The following is a 25,954-nucleotide window of genomic DNA, read 5'->3' on the forward strand; positions in this document are numbered from 1 at the left end:
AGCCCAGGGCGCAGAGCCAGGACACCCCGCGCCCCATCTCACGGAGCCCTAAAATAACTTGAGGTGGAAGTGTGTTTCCCCCATTTTACAAATACGGCATCTGGGGCTCAGAGAGGGCAGCCCCTCACCCGAGGTCACACATGAATCAGGCCCGCCCCCAGGCGGTGGAACCACCAGGAGCGCTACAGCTCAGGGGTCTTCTCGCCACTAGGGCCCCCCGCTCAGGGAGGAGCCGCCCCGAGCCCCTCCCCCTCTCCGCCCCAGAGGGGCGGCCCGGGGGGCGGGAGGAGGAAGTGAGCGCAGCGGGGAGGAATGCGAGCGGGCGGGGCGTGCCGGCCCGGGGCGGCGGGGACTGCGGCAGGCTGCCGGGACGGCGGGTGCGGCGGAGCAGAGCGTGCACGATGCCTCACTTCACCGTGGTGCCAGTGGACGGGCCGCGGCGCGGCGACTATGACAACCTCGAGGGGCTTAGTTGGGTGGACTACGGGGAGCGCGCCGAGCGGGAGGAGTCGGACGGTGAGGCGCGTTCAGAGGGGCCGTGGCGGGGCAGCGGGGCCTGCCACCCGGGGCCGCCATCCCGGGCCCACTCCCGCACCTACCCCGGGACCTGGAGCGCACACGTCGGTGCGAACTCAACTTTTTTTGGCCCGCACCGCAGCCACTGGCTCCCCGCCCCGCGCTTGCAGACACGATTTTCCTTGGCCCCGGGCGCCAGCCCTCCCCACCCCTGCTCCTCCCTTGTGGTTCGCGGGCGGGGGCTGCAGACGTGGCCGCCCAGGGAGGCAGCCGACTGGGCTGCCCGGCTTAAGGACAGGGCTCTTCCGGGCCCTTCACCTTCGGTGAATCCCACATCCTCTTCTCTCCTCGGTTCCCCACTTCGGATTCAGCGTCTCTGCCTTTGAGACGACCCTCTTTACCCCTGCCCAAACCCCTCCCTGTGCCTCTCTGTGCCAACCTGCACTCTGGCCAGAGAGTGCGCCTACTGGGGACCTGACTGCCTGTGAGCGCGCCAGTGTAGATCTGCAGGGACAGTGGACCTCTGTGAAGCACTCACATGGAGCAGGACGTGTCTAGGCACTTGAAGTGAATTAACTTGCTTAATCCTGCAGCATCACCGGTGGGATAAGTACTGTTACTCCCAGTTAGGAAGGAGTTAAGGGAGGGGTGGCGGTTATGTAACTTGCCCAGGGCAGTCAAGTCTGGGTAGAAGATTCCATCACCTTAACTCTTTAACCAAGGTGTCAGGGTCTGGAGGTAAGCCCCGTCTCCCTCCTCCTTTCTCCCAGGTGCCTGCCTCTCCCCACACCCCTTTCTCCATCTCCTACCCAGGGGGCTGTTCCTCTTAAGACCCACCCTTGGAGTTTGAGCTCGGCTGAGGACATGGGTCTGTGTGTGTAGTGGCAATGCATGTCCAATTTTGCTTGTAGCAAGTGTGGGTATCACAGGGCGAAGGCTGGTTCAGGGCAGGTCATTCTCACCGCCCCTGTTTCCTGCAGGGTTGACAGTGATGTGGATGGTGATTTGGCTGACAAATGCGTGTGATATCTGCGACCGATCATGATGGGGATATGCAGGAAGTGTATGGTTGACATGTGCCAGGTGATGTGATCTGGACCTCTGATCTGTCTGTGGTGGTGACAGGGCTGAGGTGATCTATGCCTGATGTGAATGATGGCTATGTGTGTGTATCACTTGACTGCCATGTGCAGAGGTAGCACAGGACAGTGGCATGTGCTGCTGGACATTGCAGAGGTTTTACAGGTTTGACAGTTGTGTGAGTGCCCCAGCCCCCATGCCCTTGTCTGCCCCTAGCTTGATTCAAGTGGTCACAGCAAAAGCCAGCATCCCTGTTTCCCTAACTCTGGGAGGACCTCTCTCCCCAGAGGGTAGACTGAGCCATACCCCCAGGATCAACTTGGACCAGTGGGTAGGCAGAGCTGAGCTTAGCTGCTGGCACCGCCTTGGCCCCTACAGGGTGACTGGAGGGAGCTGGAGCTACATTGGCTGAGTCCTGCTAGATCCCCGAAGGCTAGGCCAGCTCCTCCCACTATACTCCTTTCTTCTTTCTCCTCCTCTTACTCCTTTTTAGCCAGACCTTGGCTGTCTGCAGGATGGGGGACACCCTGAGCCCCGGTGAGTAATTTTGATCCTTGGTGGGGACTGCAAAGGGTCAGAGGGCACAAACACAGTGAGCCTCAGATCCATCTCCTGCCCCTTCCCCAGCTCAGTGCCCACACCTCTGCTCTGGGGGGCATAGATGGGCTTACTCATCCAGCCCACCTTGGCCTGTGGACAGGGGGTAGGGAGGTCCTAGAGAGGGCCCCTCAAGCAGATGTCTGTGTGCACAGGGATCAGGAGGGTCACATGGGCCCACCTGCCACTGGTGCAGTCACAGTTGTTGGTGGGAACACAGTTGTGTAGCTCACAGACAGTTCCTAGGCCTAGGCCATACTCAGATTTATTGGGGGTCTCGGACAGTGTCTGCGCAGCTTTGGCCTGGCAGGCATGCCCAGACCTGCCCTGGAATTTTTGGAATGGCTGAGGTCAGAACGGGAGGTCTGAAGCCAAGGGCAGTACAGACATCCAGGCAGTGCTTAGACCTTTACATTCCCACAAACTCTTGGGAGCTTTGGGGGAACTCCAAGGAGTGCCCACTGGTTGCCTGGCACTGTCTCTTTTCTAGTGCATCTGGGCAGTTGGAAAAACAAGTGTTATGATTTCCACTTTATAGAAGAGGAAACCAAGGCTGCACAGGGAGTAAGCAGGTTTCCCTGGGTCACATGGAGGAAGGGTCCAGAATCCAAGTCAGGTTGCCATGATCTGAATGCCCAGAGGCCTGGGTATGCTTACCCTGGCCAAATTGTAGCACTCTTTTTTTTTTTTTTTTTTTTTTTTTTTGAGACGGAGTTTCGCTCTTGTTACCCAGGCTGGAGTGCAATGGCGCGATCTCGGCTCACCGCAACCTCCGCCTCCTGGGCTCAGGCAATTCTCCTGCCTCAGCCTCCTGAGTAGCTGGGATTACAGGCACGTGCCACCATGCCCAGCTAATTTTTTGCACTTTTAGTAGAGACGGGGTTTCACCATGTTGACCAGGATGATCTCGATCTCTCGACCTCGTGATCCACCCGCCTCGGCCTCCCAAAGTGCTGGGATTACAGGCTTGAGCCACCACGCCCGGCAAATTGTAGCACTCTTGTCGATGGTTAAAGATTGTGCTGCATAGATGGACTGGAGTCTGTAGTAGGAACAGAACCTGCAGCTCTACCCCCACCCTACTCTGATGGACCCTGGGACCCAGATGTGGCCTTCTTCATGGGTGACCTTGCCTCTGAACATCTCTGAGCTTCACTCTCTTTGTCCCTATAAGGCAGTAAATGAATCTACTGGAGTGTTGCTGTGAGAAGTGGAGACAACTTTTGAAGGGCCCTGAGCCGTCCTAGAGTGATGGCTAAAGGGACAAGGGATGGTCTAGGTCTTAGAGGACCATTTACAGGCATTTGCGGGGAGCTGCTGTGTGCTCAGCAGTATGTTTTTGGGATAGCAATTCAGTCTCCCCAGAAAGACTAGGCAATAGTGATGGGACAGGCTGCAGTACCTGAGTTTAGAATAAATTATAATTGATTTCCAGCCTAATCCCACAAAAGAATCAGAAGAAATAGCCAACAAAAGTGTCTCCCTAAGTGATTGTTACTGTCAGGAAGATCAAAAACCATGCAGAGGAAGGGGGCAAGGACTCTGAGATGAGACAGATGGTGACTTTATCTAAAGAGTAAATTTAGCTTGGAGATTCCTGGCAGCCAAAGCAGAAAGAGAAGTGGTGGGGCATGGTGGCTTATGCCTGTAATCCCAGCACTTTGGGAGTCTGAGACAGGCGGATCATGAGGTCATATTGAGACCATCCTGGCCATCCTGGCTAACATGCTGAAACCCTGTCTCTACCAAAAATACAAACAATTACCTGGGTGTGGTGGCACGCACCTGTAGTCCCAGCTACTCGGGAGGCTGAGGCAGGAGATGAACTTGAACTTGGGAGGCGAAGGTTGCAGAGCCGAGAACATGCCACTGTACTCCATCCTGGGGGACAGAGCAAGACTTCATCTCAGGGGAAAAAAAAAAAGGCTGGGCGCGGTGGCTCAAGCCTGTAATCCCAGCACTTTGGGAGGCTGAGGCTGGTGGATCACGAGGTCAAGAGATCGAGACCATCCTGGTCAACATGGTGAAACCCCGTCTCTACTAAAAATACAAAAAAAAAAAAAAATTAGCTGGGCATGGTGGCACATGCCTGTAATCCCAGCTACTCAGGAGGCTGAGGCAGGAGAATTGCATGAACTCAGGAGGCAGAGGTTGCGGTGAGCTCAGATCGCGCCATTGCACTTCAGCCTGGGTAACAAAAGTGAAACTCCATCTCAAAAAAAAAAAAAAAAAAGAAATAAGACAAATTGTATAGCTGCTATTTTCTGACAAAAGGAAGCATCTGATTTATCAAAGGGAGACACTTTTTTTTTGTCACAAAAATCCAAGAGTAATTTTCAAAAGCTTTTCACTGAAGGGCCATTAATGTAATTAGCAGCGTGTTACTGGGTTTTCAGCGGTAATAAGCAGCGTGTTACTGGGTTTTCAGATTTTTCTTGGGACTCCTGATCCTGAACAAGCATGAAGGGCACAGGAGACATCATAGGGTGTCCAAGGAACTACATGACCCCACCTGGCTTTAACATCACACGGTGGACTGACTTGACCTCTGGCTGCCTTTGTGCACTGTGCCATTGGCATTGATCTCTGTGAATGTGGGACTGAGCTGTTTGGCTCACTTAGCTAGTCCAGATTGCTGGGTGTAGCAGGTGTGCCCCACATTCACAGGCTGTGGGAAGGGAGAACTGACTTTGACCCAAACATTGTCATGGCACACTTCATCTGTTAGTTTCCTTGGGGGATAAAGAATCCACAGCGTAGCACCTGCTGAGCAGTTGTTGGCTCAGAGAAGGCAAGTGAAGCCTTGCTGATAGCAAGAGATCTAGCAGAGGTAGGAGGATGCCTCAATCAGCATTCTCAGCTGCAGACCAGAGAAATGAATTGTGTCTATGTAAACAGAAAAGGTTGATGGGCACAGCCAATGCACAGCCCAATCACACCATTAGCCTGGGCTGGTGGTGACAGTTCTGTTGCCACCTCCACCATTGGACACCATGCCAGTCCTACTAATGTCAAAACTGTATACTGCTGCCATCCAACACCAAGATGTGTGCTTTCTATTTGCTGTGAGGCCTTGAGCCAGGGCCGGGGCTGCCGGGGTAGCTGGGGTGGAGGGAAGACTCAGCACCTGAAAAAGGAGTGCTTGGCGTCCTGCTTGGTGGGAAGCTGGGAATGGCATCCACCAATACTCACAAGGGACAAGAGCTGGAAGACAGGGAAGAGTATGAATGATGGGAGGCCAGAAAAAAGTCGAACTTTGGGAGTTGAGGCAGGCTTATAAAAAAGGAGCATTTTGCTCCTTTTTGGTGAGATTTCCTCAGAGCTGGGGCACTGCAGCCTAAGAGTGTAGGCGGAGGTTAGTCTGGGCCAAGTGGTGGGATCTGGGGGCAAGGGGGCCATTGTGCTGCCCCTGCCAGCTGTCCCAGCTCCCATTCTCCTTGCTCAGTCCGACACCCACAAGCCCAACTTTCTTAGGCAACCTTAGAATCTCCTTGTGTCCACTTCCGTCCTCCATGGCCTGGGGATTGCCCCACCTCCCGATATGCCCCGGGCTGCCCTGCAGGATGTCTCCTTGCAGTGCATGGTTGGGTAGCCAGCCGGCCACCTTCAGGCCATGGCAGATGAAGGCGCTCTGTGTAGCTTCATATATTTGGAGGGCACTGCCCTGGCGGTCCCTGAGGACACTGAGCTCTTGGCATCCTGCACATTGGGTACTCCGGAAAGGCCAGAAAAGGGATGGGCGTGGAGGGGATCTGGGGACGGGTCAAGGCCTGGCCCCGCCCCTCTGCAGGCCCCCTCCCCTTGGTGGCCACACGTGCTTGCGCTAGGGCGCCTGCGCCTTCACCTGGATGGCCTTCACTGGAGGGAATGATGTCCCAGGTTTTGGTCACTGGCCACTCCCTGGCTATCTCTAGCCCTTCAAGGGCGCTGGCAGAGTGCTTTGTGGAAACTGAGTTCCAACCTGGTAACACCGCAGCTCCAAAGTTCTTTACAGTGATTATGTTTTGGGGACTGGCCATCTGGGAAGGGGCACAGGCTGTGGACTCAGGAAGCAGGCTCTGATTGTTCCTCTCTCTTCACAGGACATGGCAACCACAGAGAGAGCAGCCCTTTTCTTTCTCCCTTGGAGGCTTCCAGAGGAAGTGACTACTATGACAGGAACCTGGCACTGTTTGAGGTAGCTGAGAAGCCATTTTGGGCCACAGGTTTGGCAGACAGGGCCTTTAGCTAAGCAGGCAGGCTGGACACTTGGGCTTCTCTGTCTCACTCGTCCTCTTGTCTCTTCTTGTCTTCCTGGTTCTCGTGGCAGCCAGGCTGCAGTTCTCTCGGCCCTTTTAGCTGAAGCTGCCTTCCCAGAGGCCACTGACAACCCCACCCCCATTGCTACCTCCAGGGCTGTTCACCTCTGACTTCCTTACAACCCCTCAGCAAGGAAACACCAGCTCAGGATTTCCCAACTCAGGATTTCTCCTCTTCCCTCCACTCCTGGTTCTTCTCCAAGTCTGTGGTTCTTCGCTCTCCCATGGATTCTTCCTTGTCTTTCATGGTTGGCTCTTCCGACTCTGTCCCCTTCTAGTTCACTGAGGCCTGGTCCTTTCCACTGGATCTGCTCCCACTTCTACATTTGCAGCTTTAGGGGATCCGTCTCTGGAAAGATTCTCAAATATTTGTCTCTGTACTTGAGTGTTATCTTTTTCAGACTCATGCTAAGCAGTGAGATCTGGATTTAAGATGCAGTTTAAGCTCCTTTAAGCTCTTAAACTCTGACCCACACATTCAGCCACTGCATGGCTGAATAATGGAGACTCCTCAATCTCTCTCTCTCTTTGTTGTGTGTGTGTGTGTGTGTGTGTGTGTGTGTGTGTGTGTGTGTGTGTATTTTGAGACAGAGTCTCACTCTTCACCCCAGGTTGGGCTGGAGTGCAGTGACACAATCTTGGCTCATTGCAACCTCCACCTCCAAAGCTCTGATTCTCCTGTCTCAGCCTCCCAAGTAGCTGGGATTACAGGTGCCCACCACCATGCCTGGCTACTTTTTGTATTTTTAGTAGAGACAGGGTTTCACCATGTTGGCCAGGCTGTTCTTGAACTCCTGACCTCTAGTGATCCTCTTCCCTCGGCCTTTCAAAGTGCTGGAATTACCACTGTGAGCCACAGCATCCAGCTGAGGCTCCTCATTTTCCACATCTGTCCTTCTCAGGCCAAAGCAACTATTTCCTGTGGGTAGGTCAGAAGGGAGCTGACAGAGTGGGAAAGGCTAAATGTGGGCAGGAGGAAGGTGGAGGCACAGCACTGAGAAGGCTGCAGGAGTAGGGATCATAACCTAGACCCTTCTGGGGCTGGGGAGCCTGAGCCCTGGGAGGCCTCCTGACCTGGGAAAGCAGCAAGGTTCTGCAGTGAAGGCCTTGGCCCAGCCATGCCTGAGGATGGGCTGGAAGGTCAGGATCCCATCTCTGCAATTGATGTGGGTACTTGCAGGACTGAGATCAGGGAAGACCCTCCAGGGAGATGAGGGTTTGGGCAGACAAGGGAGACTTCACTTGTCCCAGACATTGCTCTTTTGCCCTCTTTGAGTTCCTGAGGTGACTAGGGTGGCTTTTTTGTGGGGAGGGTAGATGTGAGTCCTGGAAGTGCAGCCATAGCTGGGAGGTCGCCAGGCAGAGCAGGCAGGATGAAGTATGCCATTGCCTGCCTGCCAGTCGTGTTCTGCCCTGCCCTCTCTTCCCTGAGGCAGGTAGTTTTCACAAATGGGCTGGCAGTGATTGCAGCCAAGGTGAAGCAGAGAAAAGCAGCCACGGGGCTGGGCCTTTGAGTGCCACGTGCTGGGGTGCGGTGCCCACACCTGCCCAGTTGGATGGCTTGGGCTTCCCCAGGGAAGAACTGGGATCAGGCCCAGGCCTGCCTCAGGGCTTGGAACAGGGCCAGGGACCAGGCAGCTGGCTATGCACAACTGGCGCCTGCTTGGCCCAATGCCATCTTGCCCTGTGGCTCTGTTTACAGGAAGAACTGGACATCCGCCCAAAGGTATCGTCTCTTCTGGGCAAGCTTGTCAGCTACACCAACCTCACCCAAGGCGCCAAGGAGCATGAGGAGGCTGAGAGTGGGGAGGGCACCCGCCGGAGGGCAGCCGAGGTGAGCTGGTTGGGGCAACAGAGGGGCTATACCTGGGAAGACAGACAAAACACCATAGAATTGGCTGTTTCCCCACATGGTGGTGAGCACCCCATGGGGAGTGGGTTTGAAGCATGGTGAGCAGGGAGGATGGGCACTGAATGCCTTGGCTCAGAAGGCTTCAAGAAGCAAGCTAATGAGAATCTCCCCAGAGGCAGAGGGCCAGGGAGGCCCTCAGTAATGACAGCGGGAGCCACAGCTGCCTATACTCAGCCCTTACTGTGTGTGAGGCGCCACAGCAAGCAGTGGGCCTGGGTTCTCACATGTCATCCGCACAACAAAACCGAGACCTGGTGCTACTATCGTCCTTGCTTTTCAGATGAGGAGGCAGGGTCAGGGACATTAAGGAACTTGTCTAAGGTGACTCAGTGAGACAAGATCACTGTGTAATGCTGGGAGATGGGTTTGTGGATTTTTTGGGAGACAGATTTGTGGGATAAGTAACTATGCAAAATGCCAGATCAATGACATTGTGTGAGGGTGGCTAAGGGTGTTACCCTCGGAGCCAGGAACCAGGTTGTCTCTCGGAGGCCAAGATATCTAGAGCAAGCCACAAACCCTCCTGCCACTTGCAGTGTTGGCCTGAGGCTCCATTGGCAGAACCCTCCAACAACCCCCTGGGTTCCTTGAGTGCCAGGGTCGGGGGACTAGTATATGTGATTGGAGCCTGATGCTGCCTTGTGGGGCTTCCCTGTCCTTTTTGGTCACGAATCCAGTTCTCTGGCCATTCAGCCCTCTTCTCTTTAGGGTGACTGTTATCTCTTAGCCTGGCTCCTCTGTGTCATGGGACTCAGTATAGCTGAGGGCTGGGGATTTTTGTACATTTTTGTTTTGGAGGTAAGGGACCTTCCCTCTCTACATACTGACTCCCTGAGGTTTGGAAAGCAGTGGTGTTTGGGGAGGAGCTGAGGTCTGGCACTGGCTGTAGTATTCTTGGAGGTCGGCACAAGCAGAAGGAGCTCCCGGCTGGGATAAGCCAGGCCTCTAGCCTCACACCTGCTCCAGAGATTTGGGGCTTGCTGGGGTGGGGCCAGCAGAGAAGGTAGACCTTGCTGAAGCACGCCTCTGACCTTACCCTTCGGGGAGGCAAACCAGCCCACACTTCAGAGAGGGCAGCTGATACCTTGAGGTGGCACAGACCTGACCCTGACCCTATCCAGCCATGTGTGATTTTGTTGGCATGTTCTGGACTAGATAGCAGAGAACCCTAATTACATCTGGTCATCTCTGTCCAGCACTGCAGGGGTGTCTCAACATCTGAGAGTGCTGCCCACAGTGGGTGATGGTCTCCTTAGGTCACAGCCTCATCCCCGTCCCTTCAGGCCAAGCCAGGGGGCTAGTGGCTTGGAGTGAAGAGGCCCCTAAGAAAGGCTGGTGCACATCTCAGCAGGAGTTTAGGAGGGATGCCTGGGCCGGAGAAGGCCCATCCTTCCTTGGCCCAATGGGGAACCCATGAGGATGCTTAGCTTATTCAGCTTACCTGGCCTTAGGGTAAGGAGGAGAGAGGGTGGCTGGGTGTCCTAGCTCCAGTGGTTTTTTTCATGGAAGAAGGATGAGCCTGGTTAAGTCTTTAAGGAGTCAGTAGGAAGCTAGGGATCTGGGGCTGCTGAGCTGTGGTCCTCAGCCAGGGCAGCCCTGAGCAGGGGCCTTGGGAAAGGAAAGCTTGAAGCAGGAAGGGTGGGTCTCCGACCAGACCACTCCGAGACCCAAAGCAGCCTCTCCCCAGTAGCTGCTTCAGCTCCAGTTCCAGCCTGATGACCTCCTGAGGCTGCCAGAGGTTATTTGGGGATGCAGAAAGCATTTCCGGCCCGCCCTGCCCTTTCCCACACTGCCCTTTTCTCAGAGTGACTCAGCCTAGGATGGGGGTGGGACTGGGAGCTCTTGCTGACACTATTCAGTGGGTGGCATCCTCTGAGAAGGGCTCAGACAAAGCCCAGATGAGAGGGATCTGTCCCCTGCACTGCTCCTCAAACAAATGTTGAGGAGCCATTTGTTTTTGCTGAGGCTCTTCTGAAGTCCTTTAGGTCGCTCACAGGTCCTGCCCCAGGCCAGGACCCTTCAGGAGGGGCATTAAGGAGCTTGTCTAAGGTGACTCAGCTAGACAGGATCACGGCCATGGAGTTCTCTTCTCTCTAGCTTCAGGGCAGCACTGGCACTGTCTTCGGGGGCTTTCCTGTCCCCTCTCCCTGATGATTTTCACTAATCCAGTCCTTTGGCTCAGTGAGGAGGCTTTGCTCCGGTGGAAGCTGTCAGGGTATCACTGCGAAGGCTGCGCTCTTGGGGGCTCAGTGCCTCAAGAAGATGTCAGCCAGCCTTTGTGCTCTCAGCCTCTGCCCTGGCCTCCTGGCTGGCCCCTACTTTGCTCTGAGATGAGAAAACCTGCCTGGATTTGTACATTAGATCTTCCTCACCTGCCCTACAGCCTGAGTACTTTCTCTGTAGGATTTTTCCAACAGGATGTCCCAGGGGCTTCCAAATCACCACTCACTGGGTTCAGAAGCACCTTTTGGGTATCTGCAGGTCTTGCTGGTGATAGAACCATAAACAAGCTAAGTCTGCCCTAATGTGGTCACAGAACATACAAGTACAGTCTGTTACCATGACCTGTAGTAACCACTGTGGTAGGGAATATCAGATGCCTAAAGAATGTAGGAGGGAGGACCAACTTCACCTCCGGCAGCCTGGGGACGTCTGCCTGGCAGAGGTTGACAGTTAAACCTCCTGAGGCTGGGCGCAGTGGCTCACACCTGTAATCCCAGCACTTTGGGAGGCCAAGGCAGGTGGATCACCTGAGGTCAGGAGTTCAAGACCAGCCTGACCAACATGGTGAAGCCCTGTCTTAAAAAAAAAAGAAAAAAGAAAAAAAAAAGAAACTCCGCTTGAAAACAAACCACCACCACCAACAAAAACAGTTAAACCTCCTGAAAGTCTCACTGTAGAGGAGTTTGCCAGGCCGTGAGGCAGGCCTGACTCTCCCAGGCAGAGTCCAGCACATTCTCAGGTTTGGAGAATCCGAGGGACCCACATGGTCAGGGACTGGGGCTAATAAAAGATGTGGTGGGACACATCTGGTGGCCCAAGCCAAGGAGTCTGGACTGTACACTGGATTACAAGACAACACAGAGGGTTTTCAGCATGGGCGATGAGATTGGACTTGCTTTCAGAGACCTACCCTAGAAGCAGAGTGGGCTGGAGTGTGGAGAGGTTGACAGGCTCAGGAGGGCACCACCCAGGTGCCCCAGGTTCAAGGGACTAAGGCTGGGACAAGGCAGGCTAATATCAGGGTAGCAGGGAGGCAGACTGGGTAGGAGTTGATGTCTACCAGGACTGCAGTTGGGTTGAGGAGAGGGAGGGCTAGGGGTGACTTCTTGGACTTTGGCTTATGTGACTTAGGGCCTGCTAGGCGAGAAGGTGGAGATCTGAGACAAACCCCTCTTTCTAAAAGTTTAACAGAAGAGATAAGGGAAGAAGGCAGTATATTGAGAGAGAGTGAATGTTCCAAAGCTCACTGTGGGGTTTTGAAAAGAATCAGGTTTTACACCTTCAAGACCCAACTGTCTTCCTATATGTAAGTCAGTAGCGTTAAGTCTTTAGTAGAGACTTTCTGCATCCTGGCTGTCACACCTAACTGCTGTATTCCCTGGGGCCCCACTGGGAGAGGGGGCTGCTGAGTGACTAGGGCTGACCCTCCATGATGCATCCCTCTGATGCTCTGTTCACTCCCTCCCTTCGTGTCTGCACAGGCGCCCAGCATGGGCACCCTCATGGGGGTGTACCTGCCCTGCCTGCAGAATATCTTCGGGGTTATCCTCTTCCTACGGCTGACCTGGATGGTGGGCACGGCCGGTGTGCTGCAGGCCCTCCTCATCGTGCTCATCTGCTGCTGCTGTGTGAGTGTCCTGGTGTGGCTGGGGTGGGCTGGGCATGGGCCACGGCTGTCCCCACACAGCCCACCCAGCTGAGCCGCTCACCCCTGCCCTCCTTCCCACAGACCCTGCTGACGGCCATCTCCATGAGCGCCATTGCCACCAACGGTGTAGTTCCAGGTCAGTGAGCACCACCCAAGGCCTGGTGGAGGAGAAAAGGGCCCAGACTCTGCCTTGACCTGCCTGGGAACCCCCATAGCTCAACCCTGCCCCAAGCAGTTCTGTAGTGGGATCCTAGTCCTTGATGCTAGGACAGTGTCCACTTAGGAGCTTCCCTGCTTGACAGAGTTGGAGAGTGCTGTTGGGTTTTTGTTAGTATAAAAGCAATACTAAGAAGAAAGGGCAATGTATGTTTACCATAAGAGGGTTTGAAAGTGCAGAAAAGTGTAGAATGGAAAATCAAGAGCACCCATAATCCCACAATCCTGAGATCATTACTATTTGCCTTTTGGTATATATAGGTCTTAGGGTCTTATGAAATATTGCACATGCACACTCTATGTAAATTATATATATATATATATATATCTGTATTTCCCAAAAGTATATGTGTGGTATATATACATATGCATGTGTGTGTATATGTTTACATGTATACATGTGTGTATATGTTTCCCAAGTGTTGAAAATGGTTTTTTGTTTTTTATTTTTTTTTTCTGAGACAGAGTCTTGCTCTGTGACCCAGGCTGGACTGTAGTGGCATGATCTCAGCTCACTGCAACCTCTGCTTCCGAGATTTAAACAATTCTTTTTTCCTTTCTTTCTTCTTTTTTTGAGATGGAGTTTCACTCTTGTTGCCCAGGCTGGAGTGCTCGATCTCGGCTCACTGCAACCTCCACCTCCCAGGTTCAAGCAATTATCCTGCCTCACCCTCCCAAGTAGCTGGGATCACAGGCATGTGCTATTACGCCTATTTTTTTATTTTTAGTAGAGATGGGGTTTCTCCACATTGGTCAGGCTGGTCTCAAACTCCTGACCTCAGGTGATCCGCCTGCCTTGACCTCGCAAAGTGATGGGATTACAGGCTTGAGCCACATCGGTCAGCAGTTTAAGCAATTCGAAGGGATGTTCATGCCTCAGCATCCAGAGTAGCTGGGATTACAGGTGCCCACCACATTTTTGTATTTTTAGTAGAGACAGGGTTTCACCATGTTGGCCAAGATGGTCTTGAACTCCTGACCTTAAGTGATCCACCCACCTCTGCCTCCCAGAGTTCTGGGATTACAGATGTGAACTGCTGCGCCCTGCCAAAAATGGTTTTTTGAAAACAGGATTCTCTATGGTAGACCATAAATAATGTGATTATTCTCCAGCCTGTGGGTTCCACTTTTTCACCATTGTATACATTGTTGTCATGAACATCCTTGAACTTGAATCTTTGTTCATGCCCAGCAGTTCCCTTAGGAAAGGGTCCTGGAGATGGATTACAGCATGAAGAATACTTTTTATTTATTTATTTATTTTATTTTGAAACGGAGTCTCTGATGCCCAGGCTGAAGTGCAGTGGTACAATCTCAGCTCAGGGTTCAATCGAATCTCCTGCCTCAGCCTCCAGAGTAGCTGGGATTACAGCCATGTACCACCACGCTCAGCTAAGTTTTGTATTTTTAGTAGAGACAAGGTTTTACCATGTTGGCCAGGCTGGTCTCGAACTCCTGACCTCAAGTAAGTAACCCGCCTGCCTTGGCCTCCCAAAGTGCTGAGATTACAGGCGTGAGCCACTGTGCCCAGCTGACTTGTGTGTGTGTGTGACAGAGTCTCTCTCTGTCGCCAAGCTGGAGTGCAGTGGCATGATCTTGGCTCACTGCAACCTCCACCTCCTGGGTTCAAGCCATTCTCCTCCTGCCTCAGCCTCCCATGTAGCTAGGACTACAGGCGTATGCCACCACGCCCAGCTAATTTTTTGTATTTTAGTAGAGACAGGGTTTTACCCTGTTGCCCAGGCTGGTCACAAACTCCTGAGCTCAAGCAATCTGCCTGTCTCCGCCTCCCAAAGTGCTTGTATTATAGGCGTGAGCCACCATGCCTGGCCTTTTTTTTTTTTTTTTAATTTATATTTTTATAATTTCCTTATTTTAGTAGAGACGGGTCTCACCTTGTTGCCCAGACTGGTCTGGAACTCCTGAGCTCAAGCAATCCACTTACCCCAGCCTCCCCAAATGCTGGGATTACAGGCATGAGCCACCATGTGCCCGGCCAAGACTGATCCTTTTTTTTTTTTTTCCTGGTAACTCACAAAACAAAGACTGACTGGTTTTTTTTTGTTTTTTGTTTTTTGTTTTTGAGACGGAGTTTCCCTCTTGTTACCCAGGCTGGAGTGCAATGGCGTGATCTCGGCTCACTGCAACCTCCGCCTCCTGGGTTCAGGCAATTCTCCTGCCTCAGCCTCCTGAGTAGCTGGGATTACAGGCACATGCCACCATGCCCAGCTAATTTTTTTTTTTTTTTTTTTTTTTTGGATTTTTAGTAGAGATGGGGTTTCACCATGTTAACCAGGATGGTCTCGATCTCTCGACCTTGTGATCCACCCGCCTCGGCCTCCCAAAGTGCTGGGATTACAGGCTTGAGCCACCGCGCCCGGCCAAGACTGACTCTTTATAAGAATTTCTTGATCCCTGTTCCCAGATTTTTACCAGAGACATTGTCTCAACAGCAAATACAACCAGCAACATGAGATGACTCCTGTCTCCCTGTGCTTATCACCCTGGGGCCCAGTGATGACTCTCTGAGTCTTGCAAGGGTGTTAGGCTTTGACAGAAGCAGAGACTCTGGGCAGGAGCCGTGGACACTCACCTCGTGGCAGGCCCTGTGCTGGGCCTTAGGGGCAAAAGATTCGATGAGACACAGTCCCTGCTGTGGTCTGGAGGGGTCAGACTAAAAAAGGCACAGGCCTCAGAAGGGTGAGGTGGGCTGATATAGGACACACCCAGTCAGAGGAGGCTGTGGGTCGCATGCAGGGAGTTGGAGGACAGTGGCCACAGCCACTGCTGCAGACTAGAACTGCCCCAGCAAAGCAGTCATTTCCCTGGGCCATGCTGGACATTCAAGTCAGATGGGGATAGGATCAAATGCCAGCCTGGCTGCTTACCCGCCATGCAGGTCTCCTAGCCCTTCTACGAATCCATAAATGGGAAAAGCAGTCCCTGTCCTCTGGGCGGTTGTGAGGGCTTGTTACAGGGAGACCCTTTGAGGAAGAACCAGCCTTGACCTGTGCATACTTTCCTTTCCCTGCTGTAGCTGGAGGCTCCTATTTCATGATCTCCCGCTCACTGGGGCCAGAATTTGGAGGTGCTGTGGGCCTGTGCTTCTACCTGGGAACAACATTCGCAGCAGCCATGTACATCCTCGGGGCCATCGAGATCTTGCTGGTGAGTCAGGCTGAGCCCTGGCCAACTCTGGTCATGTCCAAACAGTCCCTTTGGACTCCAAACAGAGGCCCAGGCTGTTTATTCCCCCTCACCTCTGGCCAAGGTCTGGGCGTTATAAAGTAGGAGGCCTCTTTGAGAGACAAAAACCTTTGCTCAGGGCAATCTTCTTTTGCCTCCATGCCAGTTTGGGCCAGGCAGGAGAGAGGCCTGGCTGCTTTCACCTCGGCCCTGGATGTTCCATCCACCTGGGTACCATTGCATCCATGGCAAGGGTTCCATGAACTTGTATTTGGCTCAGTGACAGATCTTGGTGGTGATGCAGACTTCCTTCTGAGCTTGTATGGGCTCTGGCCAGCTCTGTGTACCCCAGGGGTCTGTGCCAGGGCACTTCAAATCCAGCTTCTCATCCTTCAATCAGGGTAAGCAGCCACAGGACCCTGCTGGAGGTCAGTGCTCCCTCCATGAGCCCCATGGGAGCTGTCTCAGCCTCAGCTTCTCATTCCCCACTGAACTGCCACAGCAGTGGGAGAAGAGGTGGAGGAGCTATGGGAGACACAGGGTGACAGGTGCCCACCCCTGGGGATCCAGAGAGTAGGAGATACTTAGAGGGGCTGCCTGGTTGTTCTTGCCTCCAGGTCCTCTACCTGCAACATGGATCCTGTACCTGGATCTTCTGATTTTGGGGGGATTTTGGTTTGTTTTCATTTCTCATATTCCTTCTACATTATTTGGGATTTATCCCTTCTCCTTCTTATTTATTCAGCCACGTCATTATATGTGTATGGACTTCTGGATATTTACTTTATTCTTGGGTTGTAAACCAATACTATCATTATTTATTTTGTTGCTCAAACTGTTGGCATCTATGTCTGGATCCCTTTTGTTTGCTTGTTTTCAAATAACAGCTTTATTAACATATAATTTACATACCATGCAATTCCCATACCAATTTACATACCATTGAAAGTGTACAATTCAGTGGTTTTTTTAGTATATTCACAGAGTTGTGCAGTCAATTTCAGAACATTTTCATCATCCCAAGAACCCCCATTACCAGTCACCCTCCATTCCCTGCCAGCCCTGGCAACCACGAATCTGCTTTCTGCCTTGGGATTTGCCTATTCTGGACATTTCATATAAACAGAATCATACAATATGTGGCCTTTTGTGACTGGCTTCTTTTAGGTACTCTTATTTTTTCTGTTTTTTTTTTTTTTTTTTTTTTGAGACTGAGTCTCACTCTGTTGCCTAAGCTGGATTGCAGTCGTGCGATCACAGCTCACTGCAACCTCCGCTTCCTGGGTTCAAGCGATCCTCTTGCCTCACTCCCCCAAGTAGCTGGGATTATAAGTACACCCCACCATGTCCAGCTAAGTTTTTGTATTTTAGTAAAGACAAGGTTTCACCATGTTGCCCAGAGTGGTCTCAACTCCTGAGCTCAGGCAGTCTGCCTGCCTCAGCCTCCCAGAGTGCTGGGATTATAGGTGTGAGCCACGCACCCAGCCTATTCATTTTTTGAGACAGGGTCTCACTCAGTTGCCCAGACTGGAGTGCAGTGGTGGGATCTGTGCTCATCGCAACCACTGCCACTGAGGTTGAAGTGATTCTCCTGCCTCAGCTTCCCTGATATCTGGGATTTTACAGGTGTGCAACACTACGGCCAGCTTAATTTTTTTATTTTTCGTAGAGACAGGGTTTCACCATGTTGGCCAGTCTGGTTTTAAACTCCTGACCTCAAGTGATCCACTGCCTTGGCCTCCCAGAGTGCTGGGATTACAGGCGTGAGCCACTGCACCCAGCCTATTTTTTATTTATTTTTTATTATTTATTTATTTATTTATTTTGAGACGGAGTTTCACTCTTGTTATCCAGGCTGGAATGCAATGGCGCAATCTCGGCTCACCGCAACCTCCATCTCCTGGATTCAAGCAATTCTCCTGCCTAAGCCTCCCGAATAGCTGGGACTACAGGCGTGCACCACCATGCCCAGCTAATTTTTGTATTTTTAGTAGAGACGGGGTTTCACCATGTTGACCAGGATGGTCTCGATCTCTTGACCTCATGATCCACCCACCTCGGCCTCCCAAAGTGCTGGGATTACAGGCTTGAGCCACCGCGCCCGGCTATTTTTTATTTTTTTGAGACAGAATCTCCCTCTGGCACCCAGGCTAGAGTGCAGTGGTGTGATCTCTGCTCACCGCAACCTCCGCTTCCTCGGTTCAAGCAATTCTCTAGCCTCAATCTCCCAAGTAGCTGCGATTACAGGCATGCACCACCACGCCCAGCTAATTTTTGTATTTTTAGTAAAGGCGGGGTTTCTCCATGTTGGCCAGGCTGGTCATGAACTGCTTACCTCAAGTGATCCACCCACCTTATCCTCCCAAATTGCTGGGATTAGAGGTGTGAGCTATTGCACCTAGCCTCCTTTAGGTACTCTTTAAAAAAAAAAAAAAAAAAAGACGAGTTTCACTTTCCAAATAAGAAGAGAAAACCCTCCTTACCCATCTTCTTATTTCAGACCTACATTGCCCCACCAGCTGCCATTTTTTACCCAACGGGTGCTCATGACACGTCGAGTGCCACTTTGAACAATATGCGTGTGTATGGGACCGTTTTCCTGATCTTCATGACCCTGGTGGTGTTTGTGGGAGTCAAGTATGTGAACAAATTTGCCTCGCTCTTCCTGGCCTGTGTGATTATCTCCATCCTCTCCATCTATGCTGGGGGCATCAAGTCTATTTTTGACCCTCCTGTGTTTCCGTAAGTAACCCAGGAATTTATCTGGGCATTGCATGGACATCCCTCCCATGTAACCAGCCTTCGATGCCCCAGATTGCAGAGACTGCAGGGTGGGCATAGGCTGGGACCTTGAGTTGAGCAGGTGCCAATGCTTCTGTCCCTCACAGGGTATGCATGCTGGGCAATAGGACCCTGTCCCGGGACCAGTTTGATGTCTGTGCCAAGACAGCTGTGGTGGACAACGAGACAGTGGCCACCCAGCTATGGAGTTTTTTCTGCCACAGCCACAACCTTACCACCGACTCCTGCGACTCCTACTTCCTGCTTAACAATGTGACCGAGATCCCTGGCATCCCCGGGGCAGCTGCTGGTGTGCTCCAGGGTGGGTCCACCCTCCTGTCCACCTGCTCTTGAGCCCACAGGCTGAGCAGGGGTGCAGAGCACAGAGCTGTCCTTGTGTGGCCAGCATGGGAATGGGGGCAGGACTGGCTGCCTTCCCAGCCCAGCAGTGTCCTCTCTGCCTGGCTCCTGGCAGCCGAGTTTGGGGTGAGCAGAGCCTGTCTGGCCAGCATCCCAGGCCTGCAGCCGCCTGTCTTTCCCAGCCACCAGCCCCTGACCCTGCCTGGGGACGTTCCCACAGGATCCATAAAGGGCCTCTGTCTGCAAGGCAGGCAGTGGGGGCTCTGGGTGATGGTGGTTCAGCCACCTTTTTCTGTTGACTTTTAGCTGGGCAACTCCTTCCCTGTGGTCAGGGAACCCCTGTGGCTGGAGCTATAGTCCGTGGGCTGAAGCTGTCCCCTGAGTCCCTAAAGTTTCCCTGCATCTGCATCCGCTGACTAGGCTGCCCCAAACTGCCTGGGTTAGTGGGGGGCGGCTGTGGTGATGACGCGACTCCCACTGCAGAAAACCTGTGGAGTGCCTACCTGGAAAAGGGTGACATCGTGGAGAAGCACGGGCTGCCCTCTACAGATGCCCCGAGCCTAAAGGAGAGCTTGCCTCTATATGTGGTGGCTGACATCGCCACATCCTTCACCGTGCTGGTCGGCATCTTCTTCCCTTCTGTAACAGGTGAGCCCCGCCTGCCCACCCACCCAGCCCTGTCCCCAGTCCCATTGATCCCCTGAGGGAGTCTCATCTGTTTTTGGAGGCATCATGGCTGGCTCAAACCGCTCTGGGGACCTCCGTGATGCCCAGAAGTCCATCCCGGTGGGGACCATTCTGGCCATCATTACAACTTCCCTCGTGTGTATCCTTTCCCAGGCCTGGGGCAGGTGGGGTGGAGGACAGGAGGCACTTGGCCTGTGTAAGTCACCAGGTGGCATGTACAGACACCCCACATACTCACATAGCTCTCCTTCTCATGCACGCACACACACACACGCACACACACACACACACCGTGAGATCCCCAGCTGTAGATATCCCAGTGGTCTATGGCTGGGGTGGAGTCACGTGGTCCTATTTGGGGACCGTGGGGTGGCAGAGGCCGAGCTTTCCTTGACGCCGCTCCAGACTTCAGCAGTGTGGTTCTCTTTGGCGCCTGCATCGAAGGTGTGGTTCTTCGGGACAAGTGAGTGAGCTGGGACCCTCCCTGTAGCAGCAGCTCAGCTTTGGCCTGCCCTCACACCAGCCCTCAACCCCATGGGTGGTCCTTAGGCTGCTGGCTGCCCTTGGTGGTCTGTGCCATCCTTCTGGACCCCTGACATCCTTCACTCTGATGGCCCCTGCAGGTACGGGGATGGTGTCAGCAGGAACTTGGTGGTGGGCACACTGGCCTGGCCTTCACCCTGGGTCATCGTCATTGGCTCCTTCTTTTCAACCTGTGGCGCTGGCCTCCAGAGCCTCACGGGGGCACCACGCCTGTTGCAGGCCATTGCCAAGGACAACATCATCCCCTTCCTCCGGGTGAGCCCCTCTGCACTCCCCCATGGCCTGGCTGGGGAGAGAGATAGGGAACACAGATGCAGCATGTCCTGCCTTCAGTAACCTCTGGGCCAGGCGCTGTCCATGAGGAACTACTGAGAACTGCCCTGGGCCTGGCACTGTCCTGGGCCTGGAGTTGTCTAGACCCAGAATCTTCATGGCCTGTTTAAGACTCATCTAAAGGAGAGAGGCTTGGTGAGGTGGAGTCAGGGTGACTGGTAACACTCACGTGGGTAGGCACAGAGATAGCCTGAGCCCCTGAGGAGGGCCTTGGGAGTGAAGAAGGCCAGGCTGGGTCCTGGGGCCCAAGGTGTGGAATGGGGATGACAGGACCAGCTTCCTTCCTGATGTATGCAGGTGTTTGGCCACGGGAAGGTGAATGGCGAACCCACATGGGCACTCCTCCTGACAGCACTCATCGCCGAGCTGGGCATCCTCATCGCCTCCCTCGACATGGTGGCCCCCATCCTATCCATGTGAGCTGGGGCTGGGCAGGGCAGGGGGATGGTCTCGGAAAAGCTCCCTGAAACCCAGCACCTCCCTGTGGCTGTGTCTGATGTTGGGGCACAGCTGGGAGATGTGGCTTGGCATGGCTCAGCCCACTCCTGCATTTAGGAGCAGGTTGGCACCTACGCCAAAGCTATAAAGTGACCAACAGGTTCACATGTCCATGAGAGAGCCCCCAGAGCAGGTGGCCAGCAGACCTCCCCCTGGACAGGACAAGCACCACATCCCTCATACCTCCATGAAGCCACTACTGCCCCTTCCATCCTTTTTTTTTTTTTTTTTTTTTTTTTTTTTTTTTTTTTTTTTGAGACGGAGTTTTGCTCTTGTTGCCCAGGCTGTAGTGCAATCTTGGCCCACTGCAACCTCCGCCTCCAGGGTTCAAGCAACTCTCCTACTTCAGACTCCCGATTAGCTGAAGTTACAGGCGTCTGCCACCATGCCCAACTAATTTTTTGTATTTTTAGTAGAGATGGGGTTTCGTCATCTTGGCCAGGCTGGTATCGAACTCCTGATGTCAGGTGATCCACTGGCCTTGCTATGCCAAAGTGCTGGGATTACAGATGTGAGCCACCGTGCCCAGCCCATCTATTTCAAAGTCATTTGCTTTTAACATTCTGGAATCAGCCAGGCAATTCTGCATGCCAGTGCATTGCAGGGAGTGGCCAGCATGTGGAGACTCCCAGGGTCCCCGAGGCAGCACCTGTTTGGTTGCAGTGTTCACCTCTGCCCAGTCTGAGGTCCTCGCTACCCTGCTCTGTGACCAATGCTCCTTCTTGCTTGTGTGGCTATCAACGGCCTCCCCTTCCCTGCCCCTTCAGCCTGCAAACTTGACAGGTCCCTGTCTCCCTGAGCAGCCTCTGCCCTAGCTACAGCCAGGCCTGCTGGAGCCAGCACCCTCTCATTCCCCAACCCCATCCCTGCCCCTCACATAAGTGCAGCTGAAACCGGCCATAGCTGTCTTGGGTGGTGACCCCTCGTGCCCAAGTAAGAGGCTACATCTCAGCCTTTATCTCGAGCCTCCTGCTGGCAGTGCCTGAAGGGACTCATACCATCTCCCTCTCATGGGAGCCCCTGCCCCCTGCCCTGCCCCATGTGGGTTCTCCTGCCTTCCTGTGCACCCACCCTCAGCTGTCCTCCCAGAGGGCTCACACAGCCGGCCCTGCCCACGCCTCAGATTCCCATACCCACCGCCTGGTCTCTTAAGTGTCTGACTTAAGTGCATTCAAACGGTCCACTTTATCCTGTATCCTCCCCTTCATGCCTGGCAGCCCCTCATCTAGCTTGTTGCCCAGGCCAGAGTCCTGAGTGTGGCCCAGAGTCTCCACGCAGAGCTCTTCCCGCCACCCAGCACCACTCTCTTCAGCTCTGCCCTGTCACTCCCCTTCCCACCTCCTCCGTGGGCGAACCCTCACCCATCCTCAGTTATCTGGCTCCAAGGACTCCCCCAGTGTAGTCTTATCGCCTCAGGCCATGGAAGTGGGGGCAATGAGGTTGAGAAGAGCTGGCCGAGCCAGGGAGGGTGGGTCGCGCCCCATTTCTGGGCCAGGCCCAGCCTGACATCAAATCTCTGGCTGCCGAGGAGGCTGCTCTGAGCCAACCACCCCCTGTGCCGCAGGTTCTTTCTGATGTGCTACCTGTTCGTGAACCTGGCCTGTGCAGTGCAGACGCTGTTGAGGACCCCCAACTGGCGGCCCCGATTCAAGTACTATCACTGGTGAGCCACGCCTCTGACATGGGAGGCCTGGGGAGGCCAGGAGCCTCATTCTGGATGAGGCTTGGACTTCCTGGGCAGGTAGCTCTTGATGAAATACTGTGGGAAGGGAGATTATGGGGCTGCGGGAGCTGGACCTGTGTCTCCCATCCAGTATATGACCTGGGACGTGACAGAGCCACCAGGACATGGGCCAGGCTGTTGCCTGGGACCCTCCTGGTCCTGCCCTGATTCTGCCCTCCCCTCTGGCCCAGGGCGCTGTCCTTCCTGGGCATGAGCCTCTGCCTGGCCCTCATGTTTGTCTCCTCCTGGTACTATGCCCTGGTGGCCATGCTCATCGCCGGCATGATCTACAAGTACATCGAGTACCAAGGGTGAGTAAGCGGCTGCCACCTGGCCTATGCCTGCAGCCTGCACAGCCTTGAGGGGGCCCAGCCAAGCAGGCGAGGGTCTGGTGTGGGAGTGGGTAGGGAGCTGGGTCACAGTGGGTGCCAGGACTCAGGGCTATGACTCAGGGCCCCTGGGTGGTCTTGGAGGGCAGAACGTCTCCACCTTGCATCCACATAGACAGAATCCCCTGGGTGGCACCTGGGGCTCACCAGCTGCTGTGGAATCTGCAGGGCTGAGAAGGAGTGGGGTGATGGGATCCGAGGCCTGTCCCTAAGCGCTGCCCGCTACGCGCTGCTGCGGCTTGAAGAGGGGCCTCCTCACACCAAGAACTGGCGGTGAGTTCCCACCAGACCCTGGCCAGGACACAGAGGTTCTTAGGGGACACTGTCAGGGACAGAGGGTTGAGAGGTGCCAGCTCCCCTTCCCAGTCTGGGCTCCCTGTCCTGGGCTGCTAGGGGCACCCTCCTGGGCCATGCTACCCAAACCCACAGGGACCATGACCCGAGAAGGGAAGAAGAGGAGGGGCTCCCTGGAAAGGCTGGCCATGGTCTCAGGCTCCCTGCACCTGGCCACCACAGGCCGCAGCTGCTGGTACTGCTGAAGCTCGACGAGGACCTGCATGTGAAGTACCCACGGCTCCTCACCTTCGCCTCCCAGCTCAAGGCCGGCAAGGGCCTGACCATTGTTGGCTCTGTTATCCAGGGCAGCTTCTTGGAGAGCTATGGCGAGGCCCAGGCTGCTGAGCAGGTACCTGCTTCGGGGGGTGAGAGCTGAACTGGACTATAGGGGTCTGGATTGCACCTGGCACGAAGGGGAGGGGCCCAATCTTGCCCAGGGCGGCCGGCCGGGCAGCCAGCACTGCTGTACCTGAGAGCTGGCACAAGAGGGAGCTGGCAGTCCCATCTTGAAAACTTAGCCTCCAGGTGGACAAGCTTGTTGCCCCCTGGCCCTCCTCCACCCCAAAGTCGTTTTGTTCCCGGAAGGGCCTTAGGAAGGAGCCCAGCAGAAGGGAAGCTGATGGCCTCCCCTCGGCCCCGGGTATGTTTCCCACAGACAATCAAGAACATGATGGAGATTGAGAAGGTGAAGGGTTTCTGCCAGGTGGTGGTGGCCAACAAGGTGCGGGAGGGGCTGGCCCACCTCATCCAGTCCTGTGGGCTAGGCGGCATGCGGCATAACTCCGTGGTGCTGGGCTGGCCCTACGGCTGGCGACAGAGCGAGGACCCCCGTGCCTGGAAGACCTTCATTGGTGTGTGAAGGCCTGAGGCCTGGGCTGGGACTGGTGGGCAGGGGCGAAGTAAGGTGGCAGTGGCCAGAGGGCCACAGGCTAGTGGTCAACTGTGCCTGTCCTCCCCAGACACCGTGCGCTGCACCACAGCTGCCCACCTGGCCCTGCTTGTGCCCAAGAACATTGCTTTCTACCCCAGCAACCACGAGCGCTACCTGGAGGGCCACATAGACGTGTGGTGGATCGTGCATGATGGCGGCATGCTCATGCTTCTGCCCTTCCTGCTGCGCCAGCATAAGGTGGGCTGGGGGTGGGGTGGATGAGAGGGGCTGGGCCCTTGGAGAAGCTCTGACCAAACCGCCCACCCGGTCCCTTGCCTCAGGTCTGGAGGAAGTGCCGGATGCGCATCTTCACAGTGGCCCAGATGGACGACAACAGCATCCAGATGAAGAAGGACCTGGCTGTCTTCCTGTACCATCTGCGCCTTGAGGCCGAGGTGGAAGTGGTGGAGATGGTGAGCCCCCTCCCCTGCCCTGGCCCCTTGATACCATGTCCCATGCAGCTGGGTCTTCACAGCCTACCTTGTCCCCAGCATAACAGCGACATCTCTGCATATACCTATGAGCGGACGCTGATGATGGAGCAGCGGTCACAGATGCTGCGACAGATGAGACTGACGAAGACTGAGCGAGAGCGAGAAGTCAGTGCCCTTCTTGGTTCAGGCCAGGGTGGGTGGAGGGTCAGGCCTCTGGAGACCCTGTGGTGGGTCTGGAGGAATCAGAATGACTCAGCACAGCCCCACCGAAGCCAGTGCCCATTTCCCAGAAGCAGGGTGGTCACATTGGGTCAGTCATGCCGCCATCCCCCTTTTCCTATGGCACCAAGGCTACCTCCTTTGATTGTCACCAGGCCCAGCTGGTCAAGGACCGGCACTCGGCCCTGCGGCTAGAGGGCCTGTACTCGGACGAGGAAGATGAGTCCGCAGTGGGGGCTGATAAGATCCAGATGACATGGACCAGGGACAAGTACATGACTGAGCCCTGGGACCCCAGCCACACTCCTGACAATTTCCGGGAGCTGGTGCATATTAAGCCGTAAGTGCAGCAAAAACAGACCCCGCTGCGCTGGAATCTAGGGGCAGAGGTGGGGTGGGGCAGACAAGTTGTGTTAGGTGGGCCAGGGCAGCTCATGGTGACCTGTGACTGGCTACACTACATGTAGGGACCAATCCAATGTACGGCGTATGCACACCGCTGTGAAGCTCAATGAAGTCATTGTCACGCGCTCCCACGATGCCCGCCTGGTTCTCCTAAACATGCCTGGCCCACCCAAGAACAGCGAAGGTGACGAAAACTGTATCCCTTTGTGGAGAGGCAGGCAGTGGGGAGGTAGACAGTGTGGGAGGTCAGGCCAGCAGCTCCTCTACCAGGCGCCCTTGGGTGGGTGTGGTTGCCTGGTTGCCTCTTGGTCTTGGTACTGCCTCCTTGACCCGAGGTCCTGCAGACATGGAGTTCCTCGAGGTGCTGACTGAGGGCCTTGAGCGGGTGCTATTGGTGCGCGGTGGTGGCCGTGAAGTCATCACCATCTACTCCTGAGCCCAGTGTCGTGTTGTGGCCTGGAGTGGAGGTCGTGGCCGGGATATCACAAGCTGTGGTCTGGGGTAACAGCCTCCTCCCAGCACCCACCTGCCAGCTCTGTTTGCCTGGCCCTGTCCTGGACCCAGCTTTGCTAGGTCTCCTTGGAAACCAGGTCTGGGCCTCTGAATGGAGATGGATCCGAGGTCTTGGGGGACCCTGGG

General features: G+C 54.5%; 1 protein-coding gene across 4 annotated transcripts; it reads left to right on the forward strand.

The window, feature by feature from the left end:
• The first annotated feature begins 308 nt into the window (after positions 1–308).
• On the forward strand, positions 309–25,919 carry SLC12A4 (solute carrier family 12 member 4). 4 transcript variants are annotated; one of them, XM_010346804.3, is made up of 24 exons: positions 332–516; positions 6,276–6,370; positions 8,194–8,325; positions 12,108–12,254; positions 12,356–12,410; positions 15,528–15,658; positions 18,177–18,418; positions 18,565–18,779; positions 19,301–19,465; positions 19,545–19,643; positions 19,910–19,967; positions 20,128–20,302; positions 20,678–20,796; positions 22,443–22,541; positions 22,793–22,912; positions 23,159–23,263; positions 23,507–23,675; positions 23,982–24,177; positions 24,286–24,455; positions 24,539–24,670; positions 24,749–24,856; positions 25,066–25,250; positions 25,378–25,511; positions 25,660–25,919. In XM_010346804.3, exons 1-24 carry the CDS (start codon positions 402–404, stop codon positions 25,749–25,751), a joined length of 3,258 nt encoding a protein of 1,085 aa, XP_010345106.1. In that variant the 5' UTR covers positions 332–401; the 3' UTR covers positions 25,752–25,919. The 4 variants fall into 4 exon arrangements, with proteins under 4 accessions (XP_010345108.1, XP_010345106.1, XP_010345107.1 ...); XM_010346805.3 differs by lacking the exon at positions 332–516 and adding an exon at positions 590–2,133; XM_010346807.3 differs by lacking the exon at positions 332–516 and adding an exon at positions 3,090–5,903.
• Positions 25,920–25,954: the final 35 nt, after the last annotated feature.

Source organism: Saimiri boliviensis, chromosome 1, assembly GCF_048565385.1.
Source record: "Saimiri boliviensis isolate mSaiBol1 chromosome 1, mSaiBol1.pri, whole genome shotgun sequence".
NCBI lineage: Eukaryota > Metazoa > Chordata > Mammalia > Primates > Cebidae > Saimiri > Saimiri boliviensis.